This window comes from Andrographis paniculata, unplaced genomic scaffold, assembly GCF_009805555.1.
Source record: "Andrographis paniculata isolate CXL003 unplaced genomic scaffold, ASM980555v1 Contig18END, whole genome shotgun sequence".
Lineage (NCBI taxonomy): Eukaryota > Viridiplantae > Streptophyta > Magnoliopsida > Lamiales > Acanthaceae > Andrographis > Andrographis paniculata.
The window spans coordinates 630,699-650,274 of NW_026137468.1; the positions used below are offsets into that span (position 1 = coordinate 630,699).

Genomic DNA, 19,576 nt, shown 5'->3' on the forward strand with positions numbered 1-19,576 from the left:
AATAAGAAATACCAGCTAAATATAGAAAATGTTTAAAAAGGATATTCCTATATTTCAATTTCAATACATTCGAATCAACAAATATAGGGGTTTGTGTGTGAATCATCTTTAATTCTTGATTCTCATTTGTTTTTCTTCCTAAAATTTATAAGTATATCGAATCAATTCCTTGGATTTCACACTGCTTTGGAAATGGACGGTCACTAATTTTGTGCGTAGTATAGATTTTAGAGCATTTTAAAATATAGAGTAGGTAATAGATATTATATTTTAAATAAAAAAATAAATACTATTAAAGATAATGTATTCTTTTATTTCATAAAACACTTTACAATGTATTACTTGCTGTAAAATAATATGTAAATTACATCCACCCACAAAGGGCATCTTTTATTTAATATCATGACAAATATGTACAACAAAGTGACAAAAGTGACCTATGTTTTTGGTCAACTCATTTATTTGTAAATATTTTCCACGTTTATTACAGGGTTTGTCTAGCACCCCCCCCCCCCCCCCCCCCCCCTTTTTTTAAACATATATATTTACACCCATATATAGAAAGTAAGAAAATTGATCTTTTATAGTGTAATTTAGGATTTATTCTCTTAAATAATAAATTTATTTATATATTTCAATTATAAAAATATATATTTTATAAAAATCAACTAATATATAATTAAAAGAAAAATCAACACTATGCTCCAAAATAACATAGCATTCAAGGGTTTGTTTAATTGAAATTTAAAATTAATTTGAAAATTAAATATTGATTCGAATATTTTTTTTTTCAATATTATTTCCATGTTATTATTTGTAAGAAAATATTATATTGTTATTAGAAATTATATAAAATGAATAATGTGTATTTAAATTTATTAAAATTTAAAAAATCCTAAATGTCACTTACATATCACGCGCACACGCGGGTTCTAATCGGAACACAAATTTCCCAAGAAAAGAATGCCAATAGCCGAAGCTGGCTCCTCAATGTATACTTGTACATTTAAGGACCAACCTGTGTATATATCCCCAATTTTCACAATTTTAAATTTAAAATCAACAATTATTATGAAAATATATTTTTTTTAAAAAAAAATTAAATTAGATACCATAACATACACACACGCTCTCTCTCTCTCTCTCTATATATATCGACTATCGTACTCTGCTAAATAAGAGTACAGTCATGAGTCATCTCATGGCGGTTTCGGAACACGCCTCTCCACACAAAGAAGAAATAACGCATCTCACTGTACGCAAAACTTCCCTCTTCTTCGCCGGCGACGGATTCACCGCTTACGATTGCAGCGGTCAGTTAGTTTTCCGAGTCGATTCCTACGGCCGCGACATAGGCGACACCGGCGAACTCGTTCTCATGGACGCCGCCGGCGGTTGCATCCTCACTCTCCGCCGCAAGGTAAAACTAAATACAATTGTTTGCTTTTTTACATTCTCTTAGTCGTCGGTCGATCTGCTGCAGCTTAGATTCCGAGCTTCGATTTTGATTAAAATCGTTTGATTTGGGAACAGAGGCCGAGCATGCACCGGCGGTGGGAAGGCTACGCCGGCGAGAGGATCGCCGGCCAGAAACCGGCGTTTAGCGTTCGGCGATCCGCGATTATCGGATGGTCGAACGTGACGGTTGAGGCGTACGGCGATCCAGGCGAGGAGTACCTAATCGAAGGCTCCTTCGCTTGCCGGAAGTGCACCGTCTTCAATTCCGAGAAGGAACCGGTGGCGGAGATCCGCCGGAAGGTGGATAACTGCGCCAATATCGTTCTCGGAAAAGACGTGTTCATACTTTCCGTTCAGCGCGGATTCGATCTCGCGTTCGCCATGAGTTTGGTTTTGGTGCTCGATCGGATCGACGGCGATGATAACGCCGTCCACAAAACACGATTTTAGCTGCACCAATCCAATTTACCTTCACATATATAGACCACGACTTCTAAGAGTCGTGTTCCTTCCTAGCTAGCCCTTGGTTTTAGTTAGTGATAACGGCTACTTACTTCAAAAGTCTTTCTCTAATTAATCCGTGAAAGCTTTTGGGCAATTTTTATGGAACAACCTTCCTTTAAGTAAATCAATGAAATGATTGTGAGTTAAAAATAAATCTACAATTGATAGCATAATGACAATTGCTGATGTGTGCTGATTGGATCTAGTTATATTCGAGTAGATAATCATCATATATAAAAAGAATTTAAAATTTAAATTCTAAACTCTATTTACTTTTATTTTAAATTTTATTATTGTAGAATTCATGATTATATGGAAGTGAACATACTTCTTTAACATGATGAGGTATTTTGATTTTGAATAGCAAAATTATGAATTGAAATACTTTATTTTTTATACGATATAAATATGTCTTAATGAGTATTTTGAATGTAAAATTCAATTGTAGTATAGTATGATAAATAAAAAATAAAAATTTGATTTGATTTTTTTTTGTGAAAAAAAAAATTAAAATAGTAAAATAAAAAATAAAAGTTGACAAGTACATACATTCTATATAAAATTGGATGAAATGGATTCAAAAGGCAAGCACACACTCCCAAAACATAATTAAATGCACTCAAGTTATTTTTCATAATACACGAGGAGCTAGCTTGCTTAAGATCATGTCATGTGACTATCTTCCCATTTAGAAATCATATACCAAACATAATCTTAAAAGATGATATTTCTGATATTCCATCGACCCCAACCACATGTCCCTAGTTGATAGATAGCACTAGAAATTCAATCTTAGTGAACTACTACTTGTAAATGGTATTCAGCTAGACCAAGTATGTATGTACATATTTGTATGTCCCAATTTTGTACACAACATAAAAGAGCCTCAAGAAAACTCGGTACAAATAAAATCAATAGAATGTCGAAACACATAACAATGATCTCCCCCACCCTTCTTCCACAACAAATCCTCAACTCAAATCAGGGCAACCACAGCTGCTACACAGCATATTACATGAACAGGAATCTTCAGGTGCCGGAACCAGCATTTGCCGTCGAACTGTACATTAGATTAAGATAAAACCTTCCGAAAGTTATTAGACAGCCAAAAGAGAGAAATAAACAACTCGAGAAACAACAGCGTTGTTTTTACCTTGATCGAACCAAGAAAGGCGGGAGCTGAGCTAGGGACGAGCCCGGTGAACCCAATATCATAGGAAATGCTACCATCAGCCTTGAACAAGCCAAAGTTCCTCTCAGAAGTCGGGCCGGGCTTTAAATTTTCGTTGAAGAGGGCGAACACGTAAGCCTTGACTACCTTCTTTGGCCTGTAGGGTGTGCCTTTCTTCTTCAACAGCCTCTTCCGTAGGTTGTGATTGTATGTCTTGGCATTCTTCGGGTTTGTCCCGGGCTCATCCGGATCGCCCTTAGAAGCCCACCCCGTCTCGGACACAATCACTTCCATCTTATCAAAACCGACCTTTTCTAGAGCAGCATATGCAGCATCTACCATGGCATCAAACATGTTGTCGTAGTGCAGCTTAGTCTTGGCGTCGTATATCCCGGGATTCTTGAGAAAGAGGGCATAATTCAGATCGATGTGCTCCGGATCGCTCTTGTAGGCGAGAAATGGATATGCATTGATGTAGAAAGGCGTCCCGACTCGCGAGAAGAAATGTAGGAGTGGTCTCATGTATGGCATGAGGCTCTCCTTGAATGCCCCAGCCGATGGCGGATATGTAATGGCGAAAACAGCCTCCGAATGTGGGCTCGACACCTCTATTTTATCTGCCAAGTGCAGTCGATTGAGGGCAATATAGACATTTCTCACTGCCGGCACGAGAACCTCCCAAAGTGCCATATCAGTGCCCCCTAGAACCTCATTCCCTACGGCAATACCCCGGATTAGTGTCCCCGGAAGAAAAGGTTCGACATTCTGTTTCACCCATTCCATGGCGCGGTCTTGGCTGGCGCTTATCTCTGTCAAATACTCATTCGGGAGCCCGATGATTATCTCTATCCCAGAACCCTTTAAGGCCGTCAAAACTCCATGATCAGCGTCATAGATTCGGATGTTCTTTATTTTAGCTGCTTTTAGAAGGGTGACTACGCTCTCCGGTGGAGGGATGTTGTCGGCTATCCTACCGTAGTTTACTCCATATGTACCTGTGAAAGCTTCAACCATCGATAGAGCCAAAATTCAAGAATCGAGAATTAGTAAGATATCTCATGAAGCTACATCATCAAGGTTACAAATCAAATCAAATCAAATAAGAAGGATTAGATGCTCATACCATCCGAGAAGGAAAAACCGAAAACCAGAATGAACCAGACGACGAAGGAAAAGGATCCCATCATCATTTTCAGTGGGGACACTATGCAATGCTTTTGAACTAATAAATATTAAGGCTATTGTTATAGCAGCTAGAACGATGGACGCAGAATGCTTCCTCCGAAGGGATGCCATGGGCAGACAGAGAAGGATGATACAGAGACTAAACAGTTAAAAAAAGATTCCTAACCTTAACCAAAAGATGAGTAGAAAATATGGTTTTCAGGGTTTATAAAAGTTGTTTAATGATGTGGGATAGGAATGAGATTCCAAACTTTTCACTGCCACAAAGCCATACCTTTTCACATTTGATGCTTGAATGAATCTTGATCATCACTTTTTGTGACTTACCTTTTTGTCTTTACTGCTTTCTGAAGATACTCTGCATCTTTCTCACTCTATCAAAGTCTCTCTAATTAGTCTCTGCTTCCTCAGAATCCTTCCCTTCAAAATGAACAAGAGGAAACAGAGAGGTTAGATCATTAGTTTTAGGAAGAAATAAGAAGGGCTGTCGAACATTTCCTGATATACATTACACAGAAATATCGGCGTACAGTCACATTATACATAAAGCTATAAATGTGAGAAATGATCCGTGGATCAACATCCTAAACAAATCCTAGTTACCGATAAGATTACAGTCATCTAAGCACATGGGAATGTCGATACACAAGGTACAAACTGCAAGGCAGAAGTGGCAGAAGTTAAAGTCCTATGGCATTAACGTAATGCGAATTTGGTCTTTTAACAGCTAACAGGCGTTGGAGAAGGATTGTGCGGTGCTTGGTTATCTTTGCGGTTTTTAAGAGCATCCACGTTTAAATTCTTGTCTTTATCTTGATCTTGATCTTGTTCGGTCATTTTAGATTTTTTGTTGCTCTCATCCTGGACTTGGCTGATTTCATCGACCTGTTGTGGTGCAACTTTATTCACTCCCTTTGAATCTGCTCCATCAGTGCCTACTCCATTGCAATCATCTGTAACTTCCTGTTCGACATCCTTGTTTTCAGTGTCAAAAATCTTAATTTCTGTTTCCCCATATTCCATAGCAACATCATCTATAGCAGTCTCCTGTTGGCTCTTCCCTTCAAATTTGTCATCACCTCTAGTTTCTTCCAATGGTGCTTCTTTCTGCAACATCTGCTCAGCCTTGTGCTCTGTATCCTCTTTCTTATTACTATTCTCATTAATTCCAGCATCTTGCATTTCAGTTTCTTTTAGATCATGGGGCTCTTCTTTTCCGGGATCCATTTGTTTGCCTCTCCTTGTAGATGATGATCTTTTGCGCTTATTCGGCGTGCTAGTCTCTTTCGATGGAGGTGTTGCCTTTGCCCTCTGGCTGATCCTAGCTGATCTTCTTGGAGTTTCACCTGTGCCCCAATCGAATTCAGATAGCGCAGGACTACCCTCATGAGCCTTTAGATACTCCTCCAACTGTTTGCGGCTGAAAATCTCCTCTCCAGTCGGAGCAACAAATAATATCTCATCCTTCTTGGGCGTACCTTCCTTTTTCGGCATATACTGAAGGACAAAAATAAAATCCCAAAACATTTCAGATATCATAGATAAGAATACCAAGCAATGCATTACTGCAGGGGATGACATATTACCCTACCCCATCTGCAAATTCAACATAATATAACTGTCGAAAACAAGTAAAACAGCAGCTAATGGCTTATGCCTGCGAACTTAGATTTAACACACTGCTGCCAGTCCAAGCCACACCACACCTTCTTCTCAATCTCTGCGATTGATCCAACAGAAAGAATCCCCAAAATTCCACACTCACATGATGAGGCTCTCTTTGCACTCAATATGAGGATGATCCAAAGAGAGCCCTTTTCAATGGAGAGATCACTGTTCAAGAATTTTGGTTTGCAGTAAACTAATTTTTGCCTTTAAAAACCATGGCATCCAACGACTCTATTTCATTCACAAAATCAATGCAAAACTTATTTTAGGTTCAAAATATTTTCAAATCCAAACATCTCACACAAATCACTCGAACATGGGAGGTTAGCTTCAGCTCTGATATCATTACAAATGTTCAATCCAACCTATATCTTAGGTGACATGGAAATGCATAGCTAACTATATCATATAGTCTTCTAGCATATCAAAATCCCTAGACACATTCTCTCTTGAAAATGGAACCTGCTACTAATTCATTCAGCTCTCTCTCTCTCTCTCTTTCACCCCACGTGTCAAAAATGTATAAGAAAAAACGTTATCAACAGCCATATCCAGTGAAGAAAAAAGACAAAAGTACACACAGAATCACCGCTAGGAAATCCAATAAGCAATACAAGCAAACAGTCAGATCTAAGAAATAAATCGAAACTACACAAAATTTATGATCACTACACTCTCCATATGCCTAACCCTAGTAGTTCAAAAACGCAGGAAATAAACTTCACTCAAGCAACCATACACAAATAAAATTACCAATTTCTTCCAAGACGCAGGCGCAGGAAGCTCCACAGACAGAACATCCTCCTTCCGCTGAATCTCCGCCATTTCCTCTCCACCTACAAAGAAATTACCACAAAAACTGTAGAACAAACGATCAGCGAATTGCCTGAACGAACTCCGCAAACCAAATCAAACAATCTTAAGAGAAGAGCTCGCAGGAATTTCTTCACCTACCTCTCTACTCTTCTCTTCTCTTCTCTCTCGTCTTCGTCGGCACGGAAAATACGCTCCACTGGCCACTCCTTGTGAGTCTTCAACGGCCTTACTTGTGGGAAGGGGAAGGATAATGCTAAGCTCACCTCAAAAGGTACAGACGGGTTTCGTCACAGTCCACGTGGCGTATTTACGGAACGCGGATTTGACCGTTAGAGGCGCAGTTTCTAATTACGAGAAGAAAGTTCTCGAGTAATATATGGGGACACGTGTCAGCATCTGGGAGTGGCCTTCAGTGTCCTGTCGTCATCGCCTGGTTCAACCTTCATTCGAAAATCCGATTATTTTGTATAGATTAGATTGTACTAGTATCAGGTTAATATTTTTGTCGGCTCTTACTGTTTATATTCTCATGCTACGATTTGACAACTACACGCGAGGAATAAGCGCGTGGTGCATACGGAGGATTCTCGACCGTTGGATGGGATTTGAACGGATTACCGTACCCAAATGGGTTTAATAACTGGATTGGAGAGAATGGCTTGGGGTCCGGTGGACCCTCCTTCTATTTGGGTTTGAATATATAAATAATTGGGCCCGGCCCAAATAAGAAAATGCTTATTCTCTATTTCTTTTTGAAGATCAGAAAATAAATAAAAAAATTGAATTAGAAATATTTACCGAGGGGGGCAATAATGGAATGCAAGAAACAGTGATGTTTGTCGAGTGGAAAACAGTGAAATGATCAAAGGCTCCAACAGACATGACACCACCTTGTTCATTTGGTCGTATTTTATGAAAGGGTAGTACACCAATTCTGACCATGTTCTTACAATGATGCATGTTATGTTATGGAGTGTCAAAAGGGAGAAAAAGTTAACCTGAGGAGATGTCCAATCAAATAGAAGAGAGAGAGAGAGAGCGAGAGAGAGGGCCCTATATTACAGTGAGAAACTGAATAGAACAGGAACTAACATACACAAAAACAAATTAACCAAACCAGACCAGATAGAGATCAAGAACCACTTCAAAAAGAAACCCTAAACAGACATTATTGATTCACACCAAATCAAGGGCTTGTTGGGATTATATATATATATATGTACGTGTTTATTGGGGTGGGGTGGGGCGGGGTGGGTTTAGTTAACATATTGAGCAATGATGATGATGATGAGGCTCTAGGGCTGGTAAAGCTTGTTCCCACACCTGCATTTCCATGAGAGGAGATAGTAGCTGCCATCTTCCCTGTGAGATGAAATTACATAATTAGCCTTTGTGGTGGTGATCATCATGTGGGGTGGGATGACTAGGGTTGCCTGGCATGGCCTGCAGCTCATACATCTGTTCACACATGACGGTGGCTTTGATCCCAGCACCTGTTTCTTCTTAATTAGCTGTTGCTTAATCTCGTTCATTGGTCCTGCCTTCAAGTTCCCACCTGCAGTATATATATATATGTCATGGCAAGGTGTGCTTTAGTATTAATTGAATTAAGCACCACCATTTAAGAAAAAATAATAGCATGAGCCCGGGGTTAGTCTTCTTCCTCATCATCACCCTCATCCTCAACATCCACATACATATATATATACATATATATATATATTCACACAGACATTACAGGGTTGGCCATATGGATCCCATGTTGCCAATGTATCAAGGTCTAATTTTCTTGCGAGATATGAACAAAAAGAAGAAGAAACATGGGATCGGAATGATGCATTTTGCTATGTGCTGGAGTTAGTTCTTCATTGCTGCATATATATATATGTCGAACAAATTTTAAAAAATCAGGGTTTTCACAAGACTTAACCTGTTGAAGGAGGCACCATGTTGATCAAAGAAACGAGGATCAAGATTGCTGTGATGGCAAGACTTGTGAATAGCTTCTTGTTTCCTGAAAAATCCATCACTACATACACACAAATGCATATACATATATATAGATATAAATATTGAATCAGCTCTCTACATCTACACTACAGTTTTACGCATGAATATGCATTTATACATATATATATATATATATATACACACATGCAAGGATATAGGTGGGGTGGTGGGGTTAGATTTTCTGAAGTAATAAAGGGGCCTGTACATGTCTGGGAAGAATGTATGAATTAGTAATAGATTATAATAACAATAATAATAATGTGTCGAAAGGGACAAGGGATGACACTGTGGCAAGTGCATGGGACGTGTCAGCTAAAGCCTGATATTATGGGCTTTCCTCAATCTCTCCCAACTTTCAAAAAGACATGTCATAACGTACCTCTTCTCTTCTCTTCTCTTTAGGTATTGGTGAAGGTTAATTGGGAAATGACCACCTGAGAATCTTCCAACTTGCTGTGGTTTTTTTTGTTTTTATGCAAAATTACCACATGGGATTTTTAACTAATTGGGATTTTATTTTATTTTATTTTATTTTTCTAGAGAACTTCAAAGATACTTACTTTGTGTTTCCCAAATCTTTGCTTCAAAGCTGAAACAGAGACATGATATATAAAAGCCAGAATGCAGTTGAGTCAAGTGAAGTTGCAGTTCTAAGATTGGCCTGAATTAATAATGTGCCATATTTTTTTATTTAAAAAAAAGAAGATGGTGCATAGTTTTTGAATAAATAGTTATGCTGAGTTGCTTAGAGTTCTCTCTGCTAAAACATTCCTTCCTCTTCCCAAGTATCCACCAGAAATTCGACCATTTCCTGCCGGTGTGTGTAAATGGTATATGAAAATTTACTTCATTTTAAGATAAATGTTGCAAGAAGGAAACTTATAAAGCTTACGCGAAGTGGGATAGGACGCCGATAAGGTTTGTTGCTGCGAAGCACGGTCTTAGAGTTCGACTCCCAACTGCAGGGCCAACACTTGGTAGCCGAACAGAGAGACAATGTTCTGGTAAAATAAAGTCCAAGAATATAAGAATAATTCAAACTTCCATAGCCCTTTAATCTTTCATGTGAATTGGTTATGAAAGATTGTGCATTTAAGCTGAAAGATAGATGTTGCTCTGTTTCCACAGACATTTTTGGAGGTTTTGGAACTATTTCTATTCATCAATCGTAACTTTTTTAAAGAAGTTCCGATCAAATACTCCACTAACCTTTTACTATTTTCAGTTTTTCTCAAAACTCTAAAGCTACCAAAATCTCTGTGTATATGGAGTAAGATCTCTAACTAAGTTGAACATATTATCTAACCTCAATTTGGGATCAAACATCTGTTTTGATTGATTTTGAGGCTGTTTCTGAGTCCATTTCTGTCTAGTTTCATTCCAGAGAATAAGACCTACAGGGAAAGCCATCATGGATTAGATTTTGCCAGAAAGTTCAAAGAACAAACGAAAATAAAAATTGCAACGGCGATCGATGAAAACCAGTTAGCAGAGTCATAGTGCAGTGCAAGAGCATTTCCTCCAAAAAGATCACAACATCTACTTTAGCATTGTCTAGTTTTTAAGAGCATCAAAAAAATTGAAAAAGGCTGATACATCGAAAAAGTATTTCCTCCCTAAAGATGTGACATCTGTTTCAGTAACATGGAAGGAAATTTTGAAAAAACAGAACCAAACATTTGTTTTCGCACAATGTATTATGCATTAGCATAGCCATGAACCATGTGTGCAATTAACTTACCATGATTAACAAATTCAGATCGGTTTTCGGTTGAATCACTTTGACACAATTGCACCAAACCAACATCCATCACAGGAGGTTGGTTCATTGTCTGAAAATCTTCAGATAGCTTGTGAAGGTCTACGAATGCAATTGTTCTCTTATGAAGTGAGGATATCCGTTGGGGCTTCGCTTGTCAGCCACTGCCCTGTTTCAAACAAACATTGAAAGTTGCCAACATACTATATATATATATATATATATATTCATTCAATCCAACCTATACCACCAACTGCACTTCCCAAATAATTCAATGAATTTCAGGGAATAAATAAGCTAAGTTAAACCTCAGAACTTATGCATAGAATCATATAATGGTGTTCTCTTGCATTCATAAGTTCTTAGCTGTATTTTCAGTTTCCCTGCTTGTCTAATGAATGAGATCATCAATCTCAACAGATCAACAATTATTATAATCAGAAGATCAAACCAATTTATTTTCCCCAAAACCAAAATAGTCGTACAATCTCAAATTGTGTTTCAACAGAAGCTAAAAAATTCGGGAACGCATAGAATATCCACAAAATTGACGAAAAACCTAGAATTATAAAATCAAAGCAAATGTAATTACCGCAGGAACGCAAGCAATGCGAAAACCCCAAGCGGAAAACCGATTCAGCCGTGAAGGTGCTCCGATCCGATCAAATGCATCCATTTGATCAGATATAATTGATTCCTTTCAGTTTCACAACGCTCTCAAATCCAATCCAATCATTTTTTCTGTTAATTTGTGTCATTCCCCAACAATTACGGAATTCCACATTTAACTTAGAAGAGAACGGGCGGCTGCAATTCTCCGCCTGAAAATTGAAATAATCGCTTCACTTCCAATTTCATGCTTCGTGTCATGGATTTTTTTTGTTTTTTAAATTAACGTTATTATATTACGATTAAACTTCTTTTTTTTTTTTTAATCTAATCCCTTGCAATTTATTTAATTTTTCCATCCAGTTCAATTTCAACTTATTTTAGTTTTAAAGACTAAATTGTTTTTTAATAAGCCACGCTTGATCATCATTTCAACAAGTCCTGTACCGAGTAAGCCGTCAAACAACTAATATTCAATGATCTAACATAAATATTTTAACATTTAATTTAATTTATTATTAATATTTATTTATAATTATTCAAATATTTATAATATATATTTTTTCACATTAATTCAAAATATAAAATAAAAATAAATTTATAAAAATATTAAGTATTTTTATTTCACACATGAAACCTCGCTACGATCCATCACATATAAGTGGCGAAAGAAGAAGATGACGATGAGATTTGTCCCATGTTGAAAATAATCATTTTAATTTAAATTGTTTGGCCTTCAATAATTGAAAAAATTTAACTAATTGAGGTAAAAGTTGGATTGGGCTAAAGTCTGGATTTTGGGATGAGACTCTTGTGAGGTTAATAAGTTCACACGATTAAATGTCAAAAGACGAGTCTTGGATCTTTCTTCCTCGTTTCATTAATAAGTTAGGTTAATAAGTTCACACGATCGCGTGCAACGCAAAACTCGAATTCTGTTAATTAATTTTCTACTGTCTCAACTATTCGTGTCATATTTCTAACCCATTCAACCAACACTTTCTTATTCAACCACATTATTCAAAATTCCTTACAACAATGTCGCCTCCAAACATCTTATTTCACAAGGAGCAGAAAAACAGCAACAAAAGTAGTAAGAAAGCTCGCCTTTAAAAAATCTCGAAAAATCGGAATAACACACCTCAGGATGTAAGGATCGGGGGGAGCAGGTCAGATTTGGCGCCGAGCACACGGGCTGTGGTGTCCGGGAAGCACTCGTGCTGAGGCATTTCCATTACAGCTCCTTCGCTGGAGACTTCGATAGGGTAGCGTAATAAATGCCCGGGAAGGTCTTGCCGGAGTTCGGAGCTGGCGTAGATTTCCCAGTACTTCTCGGCCAGTTCGTTCACTTTCCTAGCGCATTCCTCGCTGTGAGGTTGAAGAAACGAGTCGTGAAGCATCCCCAGGTGCTCGTACCATAAGGCCATCCGGAAGCCATGAACTTGGCCCCTCGCTGGCTGCCGCCCTGCTAGGTGGTGCGGCTGGTAGGCTCCCATGGCTATCTCCGAATCCCTCGAACCGTCCATTGAACGTTGGTTGATGTTGGCTGATCCGACTATTATATATTCGTCATCGACTGCAAGACAATAGAGGGAGGGGTAAAATCAACGAACTGTTCGCGAACTCAACTCAGCTCAGTTCCGTTCATTAAAAGTTCGTTCGCTAAACTATACGAGTCAAATTTGAACTTAAATTTTGGCTCGTTATATTCACGAACCAGAACATATATATATTAAATTAATTTTTTAATAAATACTGTCGAATGATCACGAACGAGCTCAAGCTTGTTCACGAAAATTCGACTGTGTTTGTTAAGAAATTAAATTAATATATTTATACTTAACAAGTATACATTTGTAAATATCATAACTAATTTTTTTTATATAAATTTATTAATAAATAATAATAATTAACTGCTTAACGAGCCGAGTTAAATAAAATTTTAATTTTGTATATCTCAACGGACAAACATGAACTGAGCTTAAATATAAAAAACTCTGCTTAATTCGGCTCGTTAACAGCTGAGAGAGTGTTATATAGTCGTACATATCGAACTATCAAATGATTTATCACATGATTTAGTTCGATTTAGAAGATTTTGATTAAACATGTCCTATGATTATATGATTCACCTCAAGAACAGCTTGCTATAACTAAATCAAATCAAATCAAACAAGAACTTATATGTATAGAGTATATCTGTGCTTACCGATCATCATCTTCGAGTGTACGTAGATCATGAAGCGCCGCGCTTCCTGTGCTTTGTAGTAATCCGTTTCCGGTTCCGGCTTCTCTGTTGGCTCATATTCACCGCTCTTTTTCACCTCCCGATTACCTAAACAAAAGAAAGTCAAGTAATTCCGAGGATCGTCGTCCATGCCCCTCTCGCGAAGGGCGCGCACAATGTCCTTATACATCATCTCTATCGTTCTCCGCTGCCAATCCAAGATTGCCTGAACGGACGCGCTCTCGGGAATCCCTTCCGGCCACATAGGCACCACCACATATGCCGTGAACCTTTCCCCAGCCTCGATCTTACCGGCGATCTTCATCGAGAGTTCCTTCGGCACAAGATGCAGAGCTCCGACTTCCTCCAAATTAACATCGTCGCAATCCCATGCGAAGCTCGACCCCAGAAAATACTGATTTTCGATGTAGATAAAATTCTTCGCGCGACGAATGGCATGGATGTACGCATCCTGAATGCTGCGGTCGATCACGTTGTCCTTCCCGCTAACGAGCCCTGCATTGGCTGCCTCCTCGGGGCTCTCGGGGAAACCGAACGCGGCTCCACCGTCGATCGATCGGAACAATTGGACGTTCCATGTCTCGTGATCATCGGGAAACATTACGGGAGACGGTGGAATGAATACGTCTTCCATTTCGATCAGTTTCAGCAATAGATCCTTCCCGCCCTGTTTCCGCCATCTCTGCTCGAAATTAAACATCACGTCCCATGCAACGGGGCCTTCCAACCGGCAGTGGATGTCGTGCCACGGTTCCCGCGGCCCGCCTTTGCTGATTGCGCCTTCCGTGAAGTTCGGCTGGTGGAAATCGTCGTTATGCGCAGTGTCGAGCGTCCTGAACAGCGAATGGAACGCCGTGTCGTATCTCCCATCGCAGAGATCGATCCCCCCGACGAAGCTTACGATTCTCCTCTTGTCCATCCCTTCGCGGGGCATGTCGCTGTCGACAACCACAATTTTCTGATGATGCGTGAACATTGTCGAGATCTGCAAGTTCTGCACAATGCTTCCACCGTCGTCCGGATTGCGCGGACAAAGCACGCAGTGCACCTCCGTCCCTTCAAAGTACTGCGCCGTCTCCTCGTCGTGCGTAGCCATCAGGCCGTCTTTCTTCAACATGTTCACCGAAGTTCTATCGTCCCAGACAAGCATAAGAACCTTAACACCCTCGTTCGCCTTCTTCTTAAGCAGCTCGCCGAGGGTCGTGTCCCCTCCCGGCTTCTGCCTCCGTGAGTCGCGTACCAAACTGATCTCAGTGTACACAGACCAGCCCGTGATGTAAATTAAGTGTCGCGCTTTAGTAATTGCATCAAATACATCTTCCCAGCATCTGTGAGGCTCGTAATACTGCCCTCCCGAGAGGGGAATCTTGGGAATGAAATTGTCGGGGACATGAGCATCCTGGTACAAGGTCACCCGACACCCGGTTTTCTGCGGAAAGAAAGTGTACGGAACACCGGGATACTTGGCGCTCTTTATGCCATGTCCCCAATTACGATCGCGGCTAATTTCAAAATACTGCAGCTTGACATGGATCTTGGAACCTGCACTGATCGGATTCTTTTCTTCGTCCAAGATCTCCACCCACTGATCCAATTCATCTCCATCCAACACATCTTGAACCGGGACATAAGCTCGCCCAATCAATGTCGCCCCGATGGGATCGTCGTCTTTGACAGAAAAGACTATGTTCGACGCCATGTGCGCGCAGTATATGTGGAAGGACTCGTACCAACGAGGATTGTTCTCATTCTCGATCAACCTCGTCCTCCCGACTCTACACTTTTCTAAATCCAAAGTTGCATAGATTTTTGGAGTCCCTTTGCCTATACCAACAGTCTCTCCAATGTTCTCCATAAGCTACAATACACGATAATCTCAATCAATAGCATCAAATCTAACCGGTAATAGTTATAAACACACAAACATGAATCAATGGCATCAAATCTAACCATGAAAACACACAAATATGAACACCACAACCAGATAACAATCACAAAACTGTATTATTGTAAAAGAGTTCTCAGAAGCATTTTGTCGAACATTTAATAAGCAATCAAAGGTACACATTGCCGAAAACAATCAGGAAACTAATTATTGTTCAAAAAAAATAATCTCACGAGCATTTCGTCGAACACTTAATAAGCAATCAAAGATATACCTTGCCGAAGAAATTCCCCCCTCCGTCATTGCTGAGCTTATCCACTTCATAGATCGTGGCTTGTAAAGTCCCGTGGAGCAGAACCTGAGACATTGAGCTTTACCTGCAATTTCGAACACTAGAGATTAATGTTCTTCAAAAACTAACTAGTTTTAATCATTAAGAAGATTGCTGCGCGACACCTTGGAACACAGGGAGGAGTAAATTAAACAATGGAGGATCGCACAAGTGGAATTTCTTTAAAGGTAAGTTTGGTGATGCCATAGGAAGGAATTCGATCCGATTTTGCTGCGCGAGTGAAGTGTGAGGCGTGAAAAATAGTGGAGCAGTTGTTCGTTAAAACTGGTTCATTCGTTTTTGCAAAATAACGCAACATTTACGCGGCGAACAGCCAAAAAGTTTTTAGCAACATAAATTTGAAATAATATTTGAGTAATGATTTAATATATATTTTATCAAAATAAATTTAAAAATATATATTGAAAGATTAGAAAATTATATTTCAATAAAATATATTTATACTACAAATAAATATATACATAATTAATACTTCATAAATTAATATTATAAAAAATAGAGTTGATTGAAAAATATTGAAGATAAAAAAGAAAAATTAAAAATATATTAGGAACTAAAGTTGAAAATTCAATGAAAAGACACGTATAGTTTAGTATAAATATATAATTCAGTAACAAAGGCAAAAACAAGAAGCAAATGGTCTTCCTTCTTGTGTTTTGGAATACAATTTTTGTACAATGCAAAGTATAATAACACATTTATTTAATAACAATCTTTCTATATACATATTATATTTAAAACACAAGGTTATACTTCCTCCCACATCATTTTCTTTCAGGTACGCCGCACATAAAGATGATTTTTTTTTATTTTTTTATTTTTAGTAAATTTATCAATTTTAAACGTATATAACAAATATAAATCAATTTAATTAAATTTTTAAATCTCTCACGTAGCACCATTCAAAACCCTTTATTTCTATCACTCTCATTAATTAACAAATATTTTTATCTACCTTTAAAACATCTCATTTTTTATATAACTAATTTATGGTAATGATAAATAAATAAATATATTTTTTTATTCATTTAAATTATATAAAATTTTATTATCTATATTTATATTGTATATATTTTATCTAAAAATATTTGAAAATATCAACTAACATTACACATATAAAAAATAATAAAATATTATCATAACTTATTATTAATAACTTAATAACATACGTTACCCAAAATACCGTATTCCTAGTTAAAGGCTTATCTTTCGCGGGACGGATGGAGTATTTTAATATTTATTTTAAATATTATATTCAATTCAAATATTTTTATTATTATTTATTACTTAAATTTCTTTTTTTACTGTTATGTGTAATATATTTAATTTTTTAGATAATCTTTTTAAAAATTGGTGATGAGTGTACTTGTTTGGAGTTTTGAATTTTGAACTTGAGATTTGAATAGTAAAATTTTTAAATTAGATTAGTTATATGATACAGGTGTTGATGTAATGTTTTCAATGTAAAATTAAATTTTAATATAATATATAAAATAAAAAATTGATATTTATTTGATATTTAGAAAAAAAAAATTTGGATGAATAATTAATTTTTGTCAAAATCCTATAAACAAAACAAACACACCCCAAATGAACACATTTGTTCTTTTGTATGTATCCATTTTGTCTCTACTCCGAATTATCAGTTAAATCTATACTCAAAGAATTTAGCCATACAAAATATATAAACAAAGTAAAGATCCATCTATTCACATCCAATGTGCTATGAATTAACTTGATGCAAGTCATTGAATCCGTTCCGATCTAAAAGGGATGAAGGCCTCGATCCTATGCAAGAACCAGGATGGTCATAAATTTGCATAAATTTTGTTTTATTTGATTGTTCGCCGTGAATATATTTATTTCTTTTTTATATGTTCATCTTTTGTAAAAAAATATACTTATAATTTAATATATTTACATTAATATTATTCAATAATTTTTTTTTAAAAAAAAAACATAAAAGATGAAGGTTGTGTTCTTTCATGGGTTTTACTAAAAAAAAAAATATCATATCAAACAATTATTTTTTTATATTATATTACAAATTTATTTTACATTCAAAATATCACGTCAATCTCTATTTATATCGCATCAAATAACTATTCAAATTCAATTTTTTACTATTTAAAAATCCAAACCCAAAATCTAAAACTCACAAACAAACACACCTAAAAGGACTTTTCAATTTTTTAATCTAACATGAATAATTTTATACAATAAATATTAATATTTTCTAAAGTCTATATAAAAACTAAAAAATAGATATTTTTGAGAGAGTATATTAAAATTAAATATATTGATACATAGATAAAGACAGAGTGTATTTTTATTAAATTATTTTGAAAGTAAAATAAGTGATTTTATTGTAATTGGATGATAGTTGTGTGTCGGGTACATAGGTGGAAACACAGCCAACTCCCTAAATCTTCTTCTCCTTATTATCGTCCAAAAAAGTGGACTATAACACTACATAGCCTTTCTTAGGGTAAACACTTTATTTACTTTATTGACTCAAGTACAAACCTCTAATTGACAGCTTTTGAATGAACCAATTATTAATTTATTTTTATTATTTTATCAAAATAACAATTTATAATTAAGTAGCTTGGGTGGGTAGGTGTATCCCACTCTAGAACTCATCTAATTAGACCTATATATCTATTTTGACATAGGCACGAAAATTTGAAAGGTGCAAAATTGCAATTAGGGCAAAGTAGCTCTAATTATTTGTTTAGCCATAAATATATAAAATAATTTGAAATTACAGCTAATTAAGGAGTGTGGCTACGCAAACAAGTACAATAGGCCTTTTTAGCAGCTACCAATAAATAATTAAAAATTAAACCTAACTTATTTTTTATCCCAATTATGTACCAAATAATGCACTTGTCATTTGCACACCAAAATTGCCTCACTGCCATCGCTATTATTATTACTATTAGTATTATTGTTGCTGCCTGCTGTTGTTAATTTGTGATTTACATTAATTATAACATGTAATTTAATTCTTTCTAAATGGACCACATTATTATTATTATTATTATTATTATTATTATTATTATTATTATTATTATTATTAATCTAATTTTATTTTGGCCCTAATTGCTGTATTATTCTAGTTTGATTAATTATTTAATCATAACTAATGTCCACACACATTAATGTTTATTGAAATTCGGTAGTCTTGAAATTTATAACTATGCTATTAGATAAGTAAATGTTTTATATAATGTAATGTGGAAATTATATGGTGAATGATATGTAAGATTAATTGAAAATTGAATGTAATGCTGATTAGATTTGAGGATAAAAGCAATTTAAAATTTTTATTATTGAACCACCTTATAATTAAAAATCTGAAACATATTATTGGCATATATTAAAACAACTTAAAACAATAATCCATTGAACCGTAAAAATATATGTTATTTACTTGATATGTATAGTGTATAAATTAAGTTTTATTTTTACGGTATTATGGTAGATAATACTTATTTATGTAAATATAATATAAATGCAAATATATAATTAATAACACATTATTTTTTTATTACAAAAAATTATGTACCCCCATAGTATGATTTTATTTATTATTATTATTATTATTACCATTTTATCCCTTTACTTAATTTGTTCAGAATAATTTTGTAAACCATACTACAAAGGTAAAAGAAGCAAAAACGTTGGAATAAAAGGAGAGTATCGAAACTTTTAACAGGTCCCAAATTAAAAGTAATAGTAAAAATACTGGGAGAGATTATGTATAATATTTATTTTTTAATTTAAAAAATAATTAAGAAAAAATTTACATAATACTCCTCAATGGTAAACTAACTATAGGAAACACACCCTATATTGGCATGCAAATCCTGAGCAGCCTTCGTAGGCTTTAGGTAAACGGAACGGGA

The 19,576-nt window shown here is 36.2% G+C and overlaps 4 protein-coding genes and 1 long non-coding RNA gene across 8 annotated transcripts; 1 reads left to right on the forward strand and 4 right to left on the reverse strand.

Annotated features, from left to right (window-relative positions):
* The first annotated feature begins 807 nt into the window (after nt 1-807).
* On the forward strand, nt 808-2,345 carry LOC127266657 (protein LURP-one-related 5-like). Its single transcript, XM_051296998.1, has 2 exons — nt 808-1,420; nt 1,534-2,345. Exons 1-2 carry the CDS (start codon nt 1,190-1,192, stop codon nt 1,906-1,908), a joined length of 606 nt encoding a protein of 201 aa, XP_051152955.1. The 5' UTR covers nt 808-1,189; the 3' UTR covers nt 1,909-2,345.
* Nucleotides 2,346-2,482: 137 nt separating this feature from the next.
* Nucleotides 2,483-4,668, reverse strand: LOC127266641 (glucan endo-1,3-beta-glucosidase 14-like). Its single transcript, XM_051296978.1, has 3 exons — nt 4,257-4,668; nt 3,116-4,137; nt 2,483-3,022 (listed from the first exon to the last, which is right to left on the reverse strand). The coding sequence occupies exons 1-3, from the start codon at nt 4,321-4,323 to the stop codon at nt 2,939-2,941; spliced, it is 1,173 nt and encodes a 390-aa protein (XP_051152935.1). The 5' UTR covers nt 4,324-4,668; the 3' UTR covers nt 2,483-2,938.
* Nucleotides 4,669-4,803: 135 nt separating this feature from the next.
* On the reverse strand, nt 4,804-7,159 carry LOC127266646 (methyl-CpG-binding domain-containing protein 11-like). Its single transcript, XM_051296989.1, has 3 exons — nt 6,941-7,159; nt 6,740-6,845; nt 4,804-5,815 (listed from the first exon to the last, which is right to left on the reverse strand). The coding sequence occupies exons 2-3, from the start codon at nt 6,809-6,811 to the stop codon at nt 5,039-5,041; spliced, it is 849 nt and encodes a 282-aa protein (XP_051152946.1). The 5' UTR covers nt 6,812-6,845; nt 6,941-7,159; the 3' UTR covers nt 4,804-5,038.
* A 448-nt stretch (nt 7,160-7,607) lies between these two features.
* On the reverse strand, nt 7,608-11,457 carry LOC127266666 (uncharacterized). 4 transcript variants are annotated; one of them, XR_007842211.1, is made up of 9 exons: nt 11,164-11,457; nt 10,554-10,740; nt 10,119-10,206; nt 9,705-9,813; nt 9,373-9,623; nt 9,192-9,265; nt 8,733-8,816; nt 8,259-8,357; nt 7,608-8,164 (listed from the first exon to the last, which is right to left on the reverse strand). It is a non-coding gene; the product is annotated as an uncharacterized LOC127266666 (long non-coding RNA). The 4 variants fall into 4 exon arrangements; XR_007842210.1 differs by having other exon boundaries at nt 8,733-8,831; XR_007842202.1 differs by having other exon boundaries at nt 9,192-9,623.
* A 675-nt stretch (nt 11,458-12,132) lies between these two features.
* On the reverse strand, nt 12,133-15,950 carry LOC127265958 (phospholipase D alpha 1-like). Its single transcript, XM_051296011.1, has 4 exons — nt 15,770-15,950; nt 15,588-15,690; nt 13,390-15,286; nt 12,133-12,756 (listed from the first exon to the last, which is right to left on the reverse strand). The coding sequence occupies exons 2-4, from the start codon at nt 15,678-15,680 to the stop codon at nt 12,323-12,325; spliced, it is 2,424 nt and encodes an 807-aa protein (XP_051151968.1). The 5' UTR covers nt 15,681-15,690; nt 15,770-15,950; the 3' UTR covers nt 12,133-12,322.
* Nucleotides 15,951-19,576: the final 3,626 nt, after the last annotated feature.